The 16,893-nt window shown below is 47.3% G+C and overlaps 1 protein-coding gene across 1 annotated transcript; it reads right to left on the bottom strand.

The window, feature by feature from the left end:
• Positions 1 to 6,403: 6,403 nt before the first annotated feature.
• On the bottom strand, positions 6,404 to 12,181 carry MAP1LC3C (microtubule associated protein 1 light chain 3 gamma). The gene is made up of 4 exons (XM_086693778.1): positions 12,046 to 12,181; positions 11,889 to 11,944; positions 11,605 to 11,711; positions 6,404 to 9,514 (listed from the first exon to the last, which is right to left on the bottom strand). Exons 1-4 carry the CDS (start codon positions 12,101 to 12,103, stop codon positions 9,310 to 9,312), a joined length of 426 nt encoding a protein of 141 aa, XP_086549904.1. The 5' UTR covers positions 12,104 to 12,181; the 3' UTR covers positions 6,404 to 9,309.
• Between the last annotated feature and the right edge of the window lie 4,712 nt (positions 12,182 to 16,893).

Raw genomic sequence — 16,893 nt, forward strand, 5'->3', positions numbered from 1 at the left:
GGCAGGACAGGACAAAGGCATCCCCTACCCCAGCCCCAGGCCAGCTTCTGCCTGACTCCTGGAGGTTTTACAGAAATCCTCTGTTTTCCCCGGAACTGGCTTCCCATGTTACTTGTGGACACTGGTGCACGATCAGAGTCCCGAGTCCCTTGCCTGCCTTCTGCCCCTTAGTCCACTGGTCCCAGCTGAGTGACGCTCCAGGCTGGTTCACAGCCCTCTCGGTAGCCAGCTTGTCTGGTGCACGCCTCCCTGGTTCTTGTAGTCGAGTCACTTGTACACTCTGCACGGGACCAAAATGATGGGACCTATCCTAAGGCTGCATGTCAGTAAAGCAAGACTGAATACCTCACCTAAAGGCAGTTGCAACCTCCCCTGGACGGGAACCTGTAATCAGCCAAGACTGGAATTCTTAGGTCAACTGTAGGAGGCAATCCCCCGGGATTTCATCATTTCATTATGCCTGCTACAGTTTTATTTATTTCAACGGGTCTGAGGATTACTTGACTCCCAGTCCCCTGGGCAGTTTTTAGCTGTGTCAAATACCTGCTGGTATAAAAAGATGTCAAACTGGCTGAAACTGAGTTAAACTAAATCAGTTTGTCTAAGAGCCAAGTAAGATGGCAGAAAGTGTTTAAAATGGTCCTGAGACACAGGAAATGCTCCCAAATCATATTCAAGAACATTCGGTCCCCCTAGCTGCCTTGTTTCCCAGTGGAAACAAAGGACCAACTCGAGGTTTTCACCACTTCTGGAGGCCCTCGGCTCTGGCTGGTTGGGGCTTCTCTGTGGCTCTGAGTGCTGAGCAGATCCCGGGATCTCAGTGACTCAGGAGAACGACTGGGAGACCCAGACTGAGAGATGTCCACACTGATTTGGGGGCAGTGGTAGTTTTCCAGAAGTTGAGAGTAAGCCATAGGTTTAACCTCAAAGTCATTTAAGGAATGATCGTCCCAGCTTGAATCAGGACTTAAAAGGGCCCTGAGATCTATAGCTGGAGACAGAGAACTTCCTATTTTTTAAAAAAGTTTATTTATTTATTTTGAGAGAGAGTGAGCGAGCAGAGGTGGGGCAGAGAGAGACGGAGAGAGACAGAATTCCAAGCAGGCTCTGCACTGTCAGCACAGAGCCTGATGTGGGACTTAAACCCACAAACCGTGAGATCATGACCTGAGCTAAATCAAGAGCTCAATGCTTAACCGACTGAGCCACGCTGGTGCCCTGAGAACTTTCTATTTAAGTGACTCTGCAGCCAGAGACAGATATCCGCACTGTACCTTGAAGTCAGTCTCCCCCAGAATAGGTCACTACAAGGCCACTCAGAAAATGTCTTCACAGCTGTGCAAAAGTACTACACCCTAAGATTTGGCTTCTCTTACAGAAGGGACTTGGAATTTCCAAATCTAATTTAGAAAACAATTTCGGTGGGGCACCCGGGTGGCTCAGTCGATTGAGCATCTGACTCTTGGTTTCAGCTCAGGTCATGATCTCATCATTTTGTGACTTTGAGCCCTGTGTCAGTCTCTGTGCTGGCTGTGTGCAGCCTATTTGGGATTCTCTCTTCCTCCCTCTCTTTCTCTGCCCCTCCCCTACTCACAGTGTCTTTCTCTCAAAAAAATACATAGAACCTAAAAAAAATTTTTTTTAATGTGTCAGTCCTGAAGATTAAAGAAAGGGGCAGCTCTAGTCTCTTTTCTACCCCCACCCCCACTCCATCCTTAACACACAGAGCCAGCCCTCTCCCCTCTCCACACTCCACACTCACCTGGGTAATTTCTTTAGGTTTCAAGGTGAAAAATCACGTTTTCTGAGCAGTCTTCAGTACTATCACAAACAGTATTGTAGTTATTCATTACCTTTCCCTTCGCTTGATCTGATTTCATGATTTAAGTATCTGAGTTTTGTTAGTCATTTCTCTGAACATACTATGGACTCCAAAATCTGGGTCTTTTCGTTACGACATCTTCATGGAAGACATTCCAGGGTCTTAACTCATGTTTCTGTATTTTAGCAACCACCCTGTTATCCCCAAATGGATAGGAGTCTATTTGAAAAGTAAATACAAAGAAGTTGAGAATATGTTCATTATCTTCATGATGGTTTATTCATTCATTCATTCATGTATTTAATTCACACATGCAATCTTAGTTTATGTTGATTCTCCTAGGCAAGGTACTAATCATAATAATTGAGACATTGTAGAAAAAGCAATAATAAATGTAGGCACAAGGTATGTGTGCAGGAAGGGCAGGGGGAATAGCCATCCATACCTGGGGTGGTAGAAGCCAGTTGACTTTGGTTTTAAAGGTTAAGTTGGCATTTTCCAATGAATCAAAGTGGGGAATACCCCATGGAAGGTTTGAGACCCAGAAGGTGGGTGTAGTTCTATTTGTTCAAAACTTACTGTGTAACATAGAGTCTTAAGGTGCAAGGCTATTCACAGCCCATACTAGAGCCACACATGGGGTTGCCTGATTTAGAAAATAAAAAATGCTGGACACACAGTTAAATTTCAATTTCAGATAAACAAAATTTCTTTTTTTTTTTTTTTTAATTTTTAATGTTTATTTTTTAATTTTGAGAGAGAAACAGAGCATGAGCAGGGGAGGGGCAGAGAGAGAGAGAGACACAGAATCCAAAGTAGGCTTCAGGCTCTGAGCTGTCAGCACAGAGCCCCATGCAGGGCCGGAACTCACAAACCATGAGATCACAACCTGAGCCAAAGTTGGACGCTTAACCGACTGAGCCACCCAGGCGCCCCACCCCCTCTTTTATTTATTTATTTATTTATTTATTTATTTATTTATTTTAATTTTTGGGACAGAGAGAGACAGAGCATGAACGGGGGAGGGGCAGAGAGAGAGGGAGACACAGAATCGGAAACAGACTCCAGGCTCCGAGCCATCAGCCCAGAGCCTGACATGGGGCTCGAACTCACGGACCGCGAGATCGCGACCTGGCTGAAGTCGGACGCTTAACCGACTGCGCCACCCAAGCGCCCCCCCACCCCCTCTTTTTTTAAGTGTAAGTATGTCCCATGCAATGTTTGAAACACAGGATGATACAAATGTGAGTTTGATCTGTAGGCTTATTGGCTCTGTGCCTTTAGGAATTTTATTTGACTTTTCTTGACCTGGGTTTCTTCATCCTTAATGGGAATAATAACAATAATAAGTATCTTTCAAGATCTTAGTGAATATTGACTATGAATTGTAGGGTCATTATAACTCCCAAATAAATAAGACTCATGGATGAAATGGAAGGAGCACAGAACCAAGTCAAGAAGCTGCCTTGGATCTTGAAGGACAAGCAGGAAAATGTCATCCCTAGAGGGAGAGACACTCCAGACATGAAAGAACATGAACAATGACCCTGAAATGCTTAAAAGATAATAAAAATAGAGCACAAGCAAGACAGGATGAACCAGTACATGAAACGTTTGGCAAGAGGTGACAAAGACACAGAATGAGGAGACAAGGCAATGTCTTTGAGGGCCAAATCGAAAGGTTGCTGCCACAATGATGTGGCACTAGAGGGAACCATGATACTTAAGTTCACAAGATACTGTCCATTTTGTTTTATCATTGGGGCTGGTCGTTTCCAGTGACTGAAAATCCTTTGTTCCCCATTTGGAGCACCCCTTTCTTCCAAAGTACCACAGACGCTGAATCTAGTTGAGGAAATTCTTGCCCACTGACCCCATCCACCCCCAACTCAGATTCTGGTCTCCTGTTGACTTAGAGGTTCTACACGGTTGATTTGCAGGTATTAATCTAATCTTAGGAACTGAAAAGCTACTCTAATACCATAACTCAGTGCCTAGGATGCCTGGGTGTGGCTGAGCTCTCTGAACTAGGTGCTGGAGGAGGACTAATATTCATGAAGCATGTATCTTCTGATAAAAGGCATCAAATAAAGGTAAAATGACATTTGGGACTTGTTTTATTTCTGCTACTACTAATTCTCTACTGTTATCCCTCTCTTGACTTCCTTTCCCACATGGTGTGGGAGTGTCCTCACTCTCCAACCCTGTTCCTGGAATCCATCTGGGCCATTTGTGTCTTTATGATGGTTCTGGTTTCCATGGCAGCACCAGGATTTCGGAGGACCCTGCTTTCCTTCCTGAAGGTTTTGTAGCGTTAACATCTGAGCAGTTCTTTCCCATGGGCTGGTTAGCATTCACGTCAAGGAGACACATATAATGTTCTGTGTACTCTTCCCCAACATTTATGTCTGATTTCCTCTTTGGCTAGAGCTAGCCTTTTCAGAGTTAATGGGGAGTTACCCCATTAGTGACTTTAAAATTGGGGGGATTTAGCTTTATTGGCAGCAAACTGCTTGGCAATTTCTAAACCTAATGAAGTGGTGTTGGCGCCACCTGGTGGCACTTGTCGGCTCTGACATAAATGTCAATGGAGACCCTTGAGTTCTGAACTAGTGAGTTCATAGGGTAGAGGAAGCCGCTCCGGGTATGGTCTTGCTAGGGGGAGCCTTGCTGCCTTTGTGACTTCATCACTTGTGAGAAACGTTCATATGTGATTTAAAAACTTTGATACCAAAAGTGTGCTGATCTTTCGTCAATAACCTGCTCAGAAGGCCCACGTGTTCTGAAACACAAACGAGAGATTTTTCGGATGAGGGCACTGACGTCGATTAAATAATCCCCCAGACACACAGGGGCAGACTCTTCTTTTGAACTAGGTTTGTCAGATGACAAAGTTCCGGCTCGTCCCAGGACACCAGAGTGTGTGTGCCAAATTGTGTGCTCACAAAGTTGAGAGAGGAGGGTGTAGGTGGAGCACTTTCTGAAGAGGGGGGAGAAAGCCTCAGGGCTGTTACTACCCATAATGTCTGGGCCCGTGCTTCTCAAACTCTAAAGTGCCCGTGAATCACCTGCGGGATCTTGACAGATTGTAGGTTCTGACTCAATGGGTCTGGAGACAGCCCTGAACTTCTGCATTTTTAATAAACTCCTAGGTCAGGCTGACCTGCTTGTCTACAGACCACACTTCTGGTCTAGAGTGAACTTGAACTGTGGTTTTGAGCAGGGAGCAATTTCACCCCCCAGAGGACATTTGACAATGGCTGGAGATTTTTTTGGTGTCACTACTGGGGTGAGGGGACAGTGCTACCGGCTTCGGTAAACAGAAGCTAGGGGTGCTGTTAGTCTCCTATGATACCACGGCAGCCTCCACAACAGAGAATTACTTACCCAAATTCCAGTTGTGCACAGGTTGGAAAGCCCTGCCCTGGATTTAGTCTTGTGTGATGGGCCTGTGTACTGTGAGCAGCTGAGGTCTCCTAACCCAAAGGGAGTTGGCTGGGAAAAGGGTATGAACTGGTTTCTTTTGTTCCTGAAAGGAAACAGTTCACACTAGAAATCCCCCATCCATATTTCAGAGGCAAATGAAGGGTGAGTGGGCCTGGAGGAGACTGGTGAATATGAACCATGATTAGTAGTACCTTTTGGCCGGTGGAGAACTGTATGTGTCTACATTCAGCGCCTCCAGTCAAGGACTTAGCAACACAAAATCAATGAATCCAGCGACTGGGAAATTTCCTTCTCATCTTATATAGGACCAAAACAACAACAATGAAAAGAAAGTTCTTAATGTGATTTATCCCCCAGGACATCTTGATGATAAAATTATACTGTAAACCTGGACTAGGGGATCAGCAAACTTCCTCTGTGAAGGGTCAGACAGTAAACATTTTTGGCTTTGCAGGTTATATGGTCTATGTCACAAATACTCAACTCTGTCATTGTCGCACAGTAGCAGCCAGAGCCCGTGGTGAAGAAATGGCATGACTGTATTCCAGAAGTACTGTACTTACAAAAATAGCCCATGTCAGATGGCTGGAGGCAGTAGGCTACTGTTTGCTTATCTCTGGTCTAGGCAGTCAAGTGCATCAGATCAGCTGTAGATTCTGTGATAGCTGTGACATAAGCAGATGCATTTTTATCTGATCCTCTTTGGTTTTATGGGAGAGGATGGTTCCTGCCCAGAAACAGGCACTAAAACCAAAATGGTTTCCTGGCTGAGCTGATCATTGTAAAAACAAGCAATGGCACAATCCCATCATTCTAGTATCTCCCTCTGAAGTGGACAGCTCAGGTTGTCTAATCTATCACCAAGCATTGATTAGCCAAATGTGTTTAGCATTACCAAAAGCCATGCGGAATCCAAAAAAGGAAGGCCACAGTCCATTGTTCTTAAGCATTCTTTTGTTATTATGGTACTAAGACAAAAACGCATAACCACAGCGAATTCAAATACCATGGACAACTTATTAAAAGTGCTGGTAACACTTGGTTAAGCATTGAAACTGCATACTTTCTTTTGTTACCAAAATAAATTCCACTTCATTCAAATACTTAAATGTAAACAAAATGGAAACATAGTGCTAGAAGTAAACACAGGATGGGTATATACTTTTTATAATCGCGGAGTTAGGAGAAACTTTCTATTGAGAACATGAACTCAGAATCCACAAGGAAAAGATCACAGAAGAATAAAAAGGAGTTATGTAAGACAGTCTGCCATAAACAAGACCAAAGGAACTGGGTAATTATTTTTAATACATATGGTATACAAAGAGGGAATCACTCAACTTTGTGAGCTCGTAAAAATCAATAGACAATGATGAATACTGTAACAGAAAAGTAGTCATAATTTACAGAAGTACACATTGCCATTTAATCTTATGCATCTGAGTAGATGCTAAGAAAATAAAGGAAAAAAAATCCGGACCAAAATCAATTGGACTTCATCACCTAGGGACAGGTCAGCTGTGGTCTTGGTTCCTCGGATCACATGCCCTTCCACTTCTCCTTCTGAGGATGGCCATCCTGGAACCCACACTGGGAGAGGCACATGGAGCTCCTCTTGTCTCAGCTGGGCCTGGCCTTGAGTCATCCTAGCCCAGGAGTCAGACGTGAGACCAAAGACGCCTCCAGATGATCCCAGCTCCCAGCCGTTCAAGTCACTCCCAGCCCTCGGGTCTCCCAGCTGAGTCCCCAGACAGCAGGGAGCTGTTGCCACTGTGCACTTTCTGGTATCTTTACTCACAGACTCCATAAGTGCAAAAAAGCCGTGATGGTTTCATGCACTGAACTTGGGCTGGTTGGTTATACAGCAGGAAACTGGACACTGTCCACCACAAACGAGGCAGCCTGAGGTCGATGCAGGAGGGAAGCCATATCGGGAAGGGTCTTGGAGACAAAACAGAGCACAGCAGCTCACCCAGCTACAATCCAGAGGGATGATAATCTTAGATGCTGGATTCAAGAGCAGCCGCAGGGATGGGTAAGACTGGGAACAAGAGCACCAGCCCCGGGCACGGCCAGTTATGTGGATGTCCAGGGCCAACCAGCTCTCAAAGTCAAAGTCAATCTTGGGAAATGGACTCATTTAGGAAGAATATTCACTGCTCAAGGTGAAGCAAAGGATACATCTGGAGAACAAATCTGGGAGGCGCTGTTTCACTCAGCAGATGGCAGAGAGGACTTGATGGATGGGTGTTAGAGGAAGTGAGTAGAGCAGGAGACCAGGCAAGCTGGGCATGGGAAGGACAGCCACAGGCAGGAGAGTGGGCTGGCTGGTGCCTGGGAGCAGTGAAATGCAGCCTGGAGCAGGACGATGGATCCACGGATCCATGGACCCAGGAGTGAGCAGAGGGCAAAGGCCATCTCAGTGCCACTGGGGGATGTTAGGGAGATCACACCTTCACTGAGTCTCTCTCTCTCTCTCTCTGTCTCTGTCTCTGTCTCTCTCTCTCTCCAGTTAGAATGCTTCTCCTTTCCCACTTACCAACCTTAAAATAAAACCCTAACACCTTAGCAAAGTCGACCCTGTAGGACTGGCCCCTGCCTAGCTTCTCTCCCCTTCCCTGGCTGCAACCACGCTGGAACCCTTTCCGTTTGTAAAGCTCTCAAACCTTTGGACCTCACAGCCACCCTTCCCCCTGGCGTGCTTAGCCTCCACCACTGGCTCCTTGTCATCATTCGGGTCCAAGTGAAAGTTCCTCCCTCCCAGAAGCTCTCTCTGACCCTCCTACATAAAGGATTAAATCTGCTAATTACCTTCTGTTTTGTTTTGTTTTTCTTTATTGTACTTATAAGCATGGAAACTCATCTTGAATACTGTCCTTCTTCCCTTCCTAGAATCAATTGTGACCCCTGAGGTCTGGGACCTTACCTGTCTTGGTCAGTGTTGTCTTTCCAGCACCTAGGATAGGACTTCCCTTTCAGTAAGTGCTCAATAAATGTATGTTGAATATAAATAAATAAAATTCCTTTCTAGACAAACTCTTATCCGTGCTTCAAAACCCAGCTCAAGTGGAACACCCTACAAAGCCTTCCCTGACGAATACCCTCCAAGCACAGTTGGAGTGCGCATACTTGGTGCTGCAGCTGCTAACCCAAACACCCACTGTCACTTGTTCCACGAGTTCCGAACTCTGCTACACTCCCCAGGTTGCAAGTCTCCCTGGTGGGCTAAGTTGATGAAAGTGGGCTCTGTGGCTCAAGCGGCCAGTCTGAACTCTCAGAGTAACCTCATCAGATGGAGGGCCTCGCAGAGGGCTAGGAGTGTGGCTTCCAAAGCCAGACTCTCTGGGCTCGAGTCCCAGCAGATCGTGTTGTGTGAATTTGGAAAACATTTTTTATCTCTCTGGGCCTCAGTTTCCTCATTGTGAAATGGTGATAATGATAATTAACCAGAGAGAGTTGTGATGAAACACTAAGACACGTGGCCTGCTTACATAGCTGGCACAGAGCAAACACGTACGAGTTAAGTGACTCTATACTGAACAGTTGTATCTTTGGCATAAATCCATATGGTATAAACAGATAAAACAGAATCTGAGAGAAAAGAAGGTGGAGTGAAGGCTGTGAAAATACAATAATTGTCTCCGGAACGACACAGATAAGGACCCCTGCCCCCTGAAGAACGCGGGGGTTCCCCTGAGACCCGTCCTCAGGCTGAAGTTCTCAATGACCGAGCTCACACAGGACTCCTGCCCACACGGGGTGACACCAGACTCCCCAAGAGCCTGCCGGCCTCCACCACAGAAGACACTTAGATCCTTCTCCGGCTCATCGTCGGAGAACCATAAAGATCTACTTAGAAAGGACTTACTATTTACACGATTCCCAAGAGCGAGCATGCCATCTTACATGGAGCACATGGGAGCCTGGAGCCTCACAAAGGAGACAGGGGTGGCCAGGTGTCCCTGTGATGGCTGGTGCTGATCACTGCCTGCCGCACACACTGGGGCTGGTCCATGTCTCCTCAGGTTTGAGAACAGGTTCTAGACATGCTCTGCAGAGGACGGCAGGGTCTTCCCGGAGCCCAGGCAGCCGAACATCTCCTGGGAGGCGTAGGTCACGTACACGAAGCCGTCCTCATCTTGGTAGTCCCTGTAGACCTCTGCCATGGTCACACTCATGCTGACCAGGCTCTTATTGTTCACCAGCAAGTAAAAGGCTTCAGAGGCCCCCAGGACCAGGCGGCTCCTGGGCGGGGTGGGGGCCGGAAAGGGAAACTTTAACTGGGCAGGGAATGGGCTCCTGACCCAAGGCCTGACTTATCTGTTTGTTCACTGCAAACATGTCTACCCAAGGAGCCCACTTCCCCGCTCTAGGAATGGTCCTCAAACTTGACAATGACCCAGGAGTGCCTGCTGAAAATACAGATTCCTACACTCCACACTTAGAGATTCTAATTCGGTTTGCCTGGGAAGCATCCCAGAGGGTTGCAGGATCGTGACACTCAGGAAGATAGAATTGCTCCCTACTCTTTTCCTGCAGCTTTAAAATACCATAAGTTCTCCCAGTTGGGCCAAAAGGGTGAGGCGATCCTATCGTTTACTAGGGGACACACCAACACAAAAATGCTAAGCAAATAAGCTCTTTGCTCTTAAACCAAAGGTCTGCACATCCCCAGACATACAAAGGTGATTACAATATCTTCCAGCATCTCACTGTTAAACAGCCTTGGGATGACATTTTAGAAGGTTGCTGCCTCCGAGTGTGCCCTTCCCCCAAACCCACCTGCCCCTGGCCATCTCTCCCCCACCTCAAGGAAATGGAGAAACAGCAAAGTTCAATTGGACATGCTGTAAATGTCAAGGTCAGTCTGAAGCCTGGCTCATCCTGGAGTGGAGGACGATGTGATGATGTAGACACCCAGGTAAGGGCTCTGCACCCCCTGCAGCACATTTCCATGTGCTCTGCTTGCAGAGGCAGCCCAACCTGCCCACTCTGGCCTCAAAGCTTCGAACCTTCAGGTCCATGTGGATTTGGGACACAGGTGGCTGGAAGCTGATTAATTTTACAACTAGATAACCCTTCCTAAAATAACCCCAGAGATTCTGGCTTTGACAACTGCATGGCTGTCTTTGGGTAAAAAAGAAGTGTTCTGTGATGGGTATGGGTGGAGCTGGGAACGAGTGCATTGCCTTCAGCTCTGCAGGGAACTCTGCTCCTAGAGTCTACACCCCCATCTCCTGTCCTTGGCCATGCTCTCTTTCCATGGGGGTTGTGGCATTCCTTGGAGGAGGAGGCTGTGGACAAGGAATTTTGTCTATTCTTTCACTGCTGTAAAGACAGAGCCCAGAAAGAACACAGAACATAACTGATGCTCAACACACATCCTGGAGCATCAAAAGTTGGGATGGAGAGTGGGTCAGGGCTGGTGGAAAGGAGATGACTCTTGTCTGGGACGGAGAAAAAGAATAGCTCTGGGAACTCAAAGGGTTGTTTCTGAGGGAGGTGGGGGAGGGGAGGTCACCCTATGTTACATCAACATGTTGGGATATAATCCTAACTTTCATGCTCCCTTAGCAACCTCTGTTCACACTGGGCCAACGTAAGCTTCCCTGAGGAGAGGAAATCAGGATGCTCTTAAAGAACTCACCAAGACAAACAAAACCGAGAGCAACACACATTCATAATGAATTCTCCAAGCAACAAGCATCTAGGCAGCTTGCAAGGGCTGGCCTCACCGGACTTTTCAACCCTGTGAAGAATTACCTCCCGGGTGGTATTCACATTACTCCCAAGTCATTTTTATTGAATCCATGTGTCGGGTGACACTACTTAACCCTCTGAAACTTTAAGAATTGCTCCATTTTCTTCACTGTGCCTTAACCCAAGGAAGGGGCACGTGTGGGCACTCCTTCCGTGTTCTGCCACCCAGGGTCTAAGCAGTGCACGGAGTATTTGCCTTTTGAAGAGGTCCCCAATCCCCTGGTGCGCACACCCTTTAAAGGTACTGTGTCTCTCCTGGGAAAATGCAGACTGGGTTTTAAACAGCACGTAGAGGAAAGGCACTTTCGGTCTAGTTTCAGAGCCTTCAAGACTACCTCTGAAACATTTTAGAAAAGTTACTCTCTTTAGATTTGTTATCTGTGGGGTTCCCCCACCTGTTTAAATTGGATTAGTTCTCAGAGCATCTTTCCTGGGCACTACAGATGCTAAAAGGTGAGTCACAGAGAAAATTTTTTCCCTCTCTTCCAGAATGCTCCCATCCTCAAAACCAAACCAACTAACAAAGCAAACAGAAAAAGCCCAGCACATGCCGCCGCATGTACTTTGTCACCTACCGGATGATGCTGAGGAACTGGGTCATGGTCAGCTCTTGAGGGACCAGGAACTTGGTCTTGTCCAGCGGAGGCAGGAACTTTTCCCTGGGATAGCGCTCCACTATCACCTGTCAAGAGGGTCAACCCCTAAGAATGTGACAGAGCTCTCACTGCCTTAGAAACATAGAACAGGGAGAGCCAGTGGGGATTTTTTTTGTTCTTCTTCTTATATTTGGGGTTTTGTTTTTGTTTTTGTTTCAAGACACAAGGCATACTCCTTTTCAAAAAGCACAATGGAGTCTTACCGGGATCTTGTTTGGGAACTTTGCCCGGATTCCAGCAACTTCCTCTTGTCTGGTTGCTGTGAATATTTTAAAGACAAAAGAATAAGTAAACAGCAAGAGAAGGCTGTATCCTGTGCCCTCTCTCTGGCAACCCAGACAGCGACTCTGAGAACTTTACCTAAACTCTTCCTCTGCTTGAAGGGTCTGAGGCTTTGGGTTTTCTGTGGAGTCTGCATTTTGCTCAACAGCTGTGTCTGTGTCTGACTTAAAAAAAAAAAAAAAATCCCACAACCAGGACCTAATTCATTCCTCCAGCTGCTTCCAAACCACCCGCAGGAGTCTAAAGGAGGCCCTTATGTAGGGCTGTGTGACATCAGGCATCTCCAACCCGCCTTCCCCACCCCCTCCCTGGGCAGGAGGAGGTCAGTCCTGAGGAAGGACCTGGAACAGCCACCTGCTTGCTGGTCCGAGAAGGCCACTTTGCTCATGATCAGTTCAAGATATTTCTTTGCTGGAGAAATTAGGGTTCACAGTAAAACCAGGGGCTGGGTAATCAAGCAGACTATGTCTGCACTGAGGACTCTGGAGAGGTCAAAGAGCTGTGTGCTAAGGACATTCTTGTGCTTCCATAATGAACTATCTTGCAGGTGGGCCAGGATGGGGCCACCCAATGCTGAAGTAGGCTGCTTAATTCTCACAACAGACCTTGTCATTTTTCACAGAAAGAAACCTTTGATCAGAAAGGGAAAGGCATTTGCCCAAAGTCACACAGCTAGTAAGAGAGGCCGTTGAGGTTAAAACTCGGAGTTGGTGCAAGGTAGGGCTACACTCTAGTATAGGCTGACATTTTATCTTCTCTGCAGTAAAGGAGAGAAGGAAGCCCAGTGACCCCAGAGATCTCCCTTTAAGAGATAAAAAACAGGGGCGCCTGTGTGGCTCAGTCGGTTAAGAGTGGCTCTTGATGTCGGCTCAGGTCATGATCTCCGGCTCTGCATCAGGCTCTGTGCTGAACGTGGAGCCTGCTTGGGATTCTGTCGGTCTGTCTGTCTGTCTGTCTGTCTCTCTCTCTCTCCCCCTCTGCACCTCTACCCTGCTCATGCTCTCTCTTTCTCCAAAAGAGAGAGAGAGAGAGAGATAAGAAACAAAGGCCCATGAAGGTTAACTGATTTGCCTGGGATCCAATGGCTGGTAAGAGGCGAGACACAGATCTTCTAGGTCCCAGCGTCCAGGGCTTGCCTCCAGACATGTACGCCCATCATCCGGGCAGACCTCTGGACTCTGAATGTACAGACGGTTTACATTCCCTGTACTTATTTCCTGGAAGAGTCACTCAACAGTGAAGAGTTTTTGAATGAACAGAGAGTGATAGGAAGGTGATGATACACCCTGTACATTTACTTAGTGAATCAAAGAGTGGGAATCTCAGTGCTTTGCTTAATCATCAGGAATGGACATCGAGTGATGAAATGATGGCCTCACTGACAAGTGGCCTCATCCTCTCTGTTTCCCTCTGATGCCCTTTAGAAAGGGCGCAGGCCCTGCACGTCTGTAGTCAAGCAACTTTCAAATGCACAATCTCACTTAAACCTCAGTCGCCTTGTGGGTGGGAAGGGCAGGCAGGACGCGCACTTTGCATATCCACACCTGGCGAGGTGCACCAAAGTGGAGTCCCCTCCAGAACGTCCAGTTCCAAGAGTGGTTCCCCACACCCAGGACCAGCAAAGCTGGCTCTGGGCCTGGCCCTCTAAGTACCACCTCAATTTCTGATTTAGATCAATCACTTCACTTTACTGACATGGTTTTCCTTGTTGAGAACTGGTTATTTTTACCTGATTAAAATGGTTTTTTTACCTCATGCAGAGTGGAAGCGAGACTTGAATGAACTCATTTCTGTGCAGGTGCCTGCACAGGGCCTGGCACCAAATCCCCCCACACTGGGCCTCCCCAACCCCCCACAGGCTGGGAACGTGGACGTGCACAGAGGTTCGAAGGCTGAAGGAAATAGCTCTGGGTTGGGGCCAGGGGAAAATAAGTCCCAGCTGCAGTGTTTGGTTATTAGGGCTTTGAGATGTTTCCTAACTGAGCTGCATTTGGCTTTCTCAGCTGGCACCTGGGATTATTATTTCAGCCAGGCCTACCTCTCCGGATGGAATGGGAGTGAAGGGGGTAGTAGAATAAGGGAATTGGGAAGAAAATAAAATGTGGCAATATTCATAGAGTGTATTGTCATTCAGGAAGAGAGTGGGCCAGATCATTTTTCTTTTGTGGAAAAGCTTCTTTTTTTGAGGGGAGCAGTGTGTCCGTGGGGGCTGTGTAGCCCCATCATGCTCCTGGGGCTGAGGGGCAGGACTCAGTCGGCCAGAAGGTGACCAAAGCCACATAATGTCAATGCTACAAGGACTGTGGGGAAGGAGATAGGAATAACACGTGGTAAATGGCTGAAGCAAGAGTGCAGGCTTGATCTGGAGTCCTGGCTATTGATGTTTAGATAAACAAAATCCAGCTTTGTTCTTCTTAGAGCTCTACCTGTCTCGCAGACAAGGCATATGAATGATGAGATGGCTGAGGTCGTTCTGATTCACCCACCCCACTCTCCTCTGTTCTGGGGCCTGGACAGAGCTCCTGGGAGGAGAGAGAGCAGGTGAGATGAGATGTAGGGCGCTTGCAGTGGGATTAGGAAGACTTATTTCTCCCCACCGCCTTAAAATAGCAACCAATCTTCCCATGACTCTACCAGACATGTAACTGTCATGGAAAGGACAGCTTTGAAAACAGACCTGGGTCCCAATTACTTCTTTGAGCCTCATGTTATTCATTAGTGACACGAATATGCTTTTTTGCTCATCTCGTGGGTTTGTGTGATGATGAAATGTGGGGGGCTCTGCGGTGTCCATGTATACGTGGCATGGCACAGTGGGGCTCAGGAAACACAAGTTCTTTCACTACCCAAGTCCCATAGCCTGTAGCCTAGTCCGCTCTGCTCATGCTTCCGGAACCTTCCGCAAGAGTTGTCGGAGCTCACTCTTTCCACTGAGCTCACTGCCTGTCCCCTTCTTCAGCTGCGGTCTGGAGTCTGTCCCAACATCAATGTGTACTCTTGGGAGGTCAGCAGTAACACATACAAACCCCTCTTTTTAATCCTCGTTTCATTTGGTCTTTGATCTGTCAGCATCTTCTCCTTCTGAAAAGTCTCATCCTTTGGATTCCAGGATCCCACTTTGCCCTTTTGTCCCCGCTTCTGAAGCTGCGAGTTCTCCTTAAGTCTCCTAAGGAGAGAAGTGTACTCTCCATTGGTCTGGATTAAATTCACATTTATCTATGTGAATAAAAGCATTCACAAAACATCTCTGTATTTCTTGACCTGTGGCCATCTGCGGATTGCATCGAATGCCTGGAAGCCTGTGGAAGTGCAGCGTCCCCCTGGGATCAGCGTGCTTCCAAACCCCCACTATGGGGCGGGGGGTGCTGCCCTAAGCCCCTGCTATGCACAAAGTTTAGAGCCACCAGGCTCTTGATCTTGCCACCACCCCACTCCTCACCTTGCTTCATATGCTTTCCTGGGATGATTTTAACTATTCCTGAGGACTGAGGTGACTCGGTTTCTCCAGTGTGATTAAAACCAGGCCTGTCCCTGGGCAAATGTAGATGTTTGGGGCTTACAGAGGGACTAAGACAGATCCACTTTTCTTTCCCATCCTATCCTAGTGTGGCCACTCTTATTCATCCTTCCTGGCGACAAGCATTTATTCCTAGGAAACAGGTGTGGAAAGTTACCGCCATATGGAAGTGATTTGCGTGTACATCTCCGAGAAGTGGCCGCTGCAGGTTGGAGGGCTTGAGTCGAAGGAAGTCTCCATCACTGTGTCCATTTCAGACAGGACGGGTTCTGGAGGTGGCCGCAGAAGGCCACCTGACTCCTCCAGGGAAACTTGCCTGGACTTTGTGGCTTCACAGAGGCACCAGGGGAGCCAGACGGGAGATGAGTGGCAAAGGGGACCTCTCTGCTGCAGAGATGCCCGAAACTTCCCACCCTAGATAAGACTCACTCCAGGTGGGAAGGCGATGTTCACATCCACAAGGTAGAAAGCTGAAATTCCAATTCACTTCATTCCATCTTGTTTTCTTCATCAAGTGCCCTTTAAGATGCTGCTTACCAGCAAGACTTGTTTATCTGATCAACATCGATGAAAATACTTTGAGTCAGATCGTCAAAGAAAAGAGAAGTTTCTGGTGCCCAGTCCCAAATTAGCCACTGAAAGATGAAGTCACTTGAGCTCAGAATTTGCTTAGTTAGCCCATGAAATCATTTCAGTGCTGGTACTTTGCTATCATGTCCCAGGGACAAAAGTAATCCACAATAGCTATTCAACAACTGAGAGTAAGACCCTGTCTGTCTGTGCAGCCCCAGCACCTAGCACAGAGCTGGACATACAGTTCATGCTCTATAAAGTTAAATGGATTTATCTGCATGCAAATGTCTAACACAGAGAAGTGCCCACATGGTGGTGTTGCCTGAAGCCCTGCATGCAGGAAAGACAAACTCCTATCCAGACTATGTATTGGTTACATTCAGATCATTTGCAGCATCTTCTAGCAGTAAAATGAGGCTGATGGGATCTGTCGCCATTGGGTAACTGGTTGACTTCCTTGAGGACTTCATGCTCTCAGGGATTTGGCATCAGTCTCCATTGGGTGATTCGACATGTGGCAACAGTGCAGTGGTAGCTAGATCTGGTGAGTTGGGATTCATGCTGCCGGGCCCGTGCCTAGCCTCCATCCCATGGAATTGCCACCATGGGTATTCCTTCACACGGTCATTGTTCCAATGCTGGGAAAAGTGGGTATTAGTGCCCAAAACCAACTGGATGACTGGCCACATCATTCTGTGTCCTCGGTTGTTTAATGCCTTCTTGGTGGTAGATCTCTGTTGGCATTCATGTGTGTTATAAAGACCTCCACACTTCACACCTATGCCCATAGGTGTGTCTTCATACCTCTTTCTTAGATGTCCCTGTCCCCATTCTTC

This window comes from Puma concolor, chromosome E4 (assembly GCF_028749965.1).
Source record: "Puma concolor isolate L17-30 chromosome E4, mPumCon1.1.hap2, whole genome shotgun sequence".
In the NCBI taxonomy this organism is placed as follows: domain Eukaryota; kingdom Metazoa; phylum Chordata; class Mammalia; order Carnivora; family Felidae; genus Puma; species Puma concolor.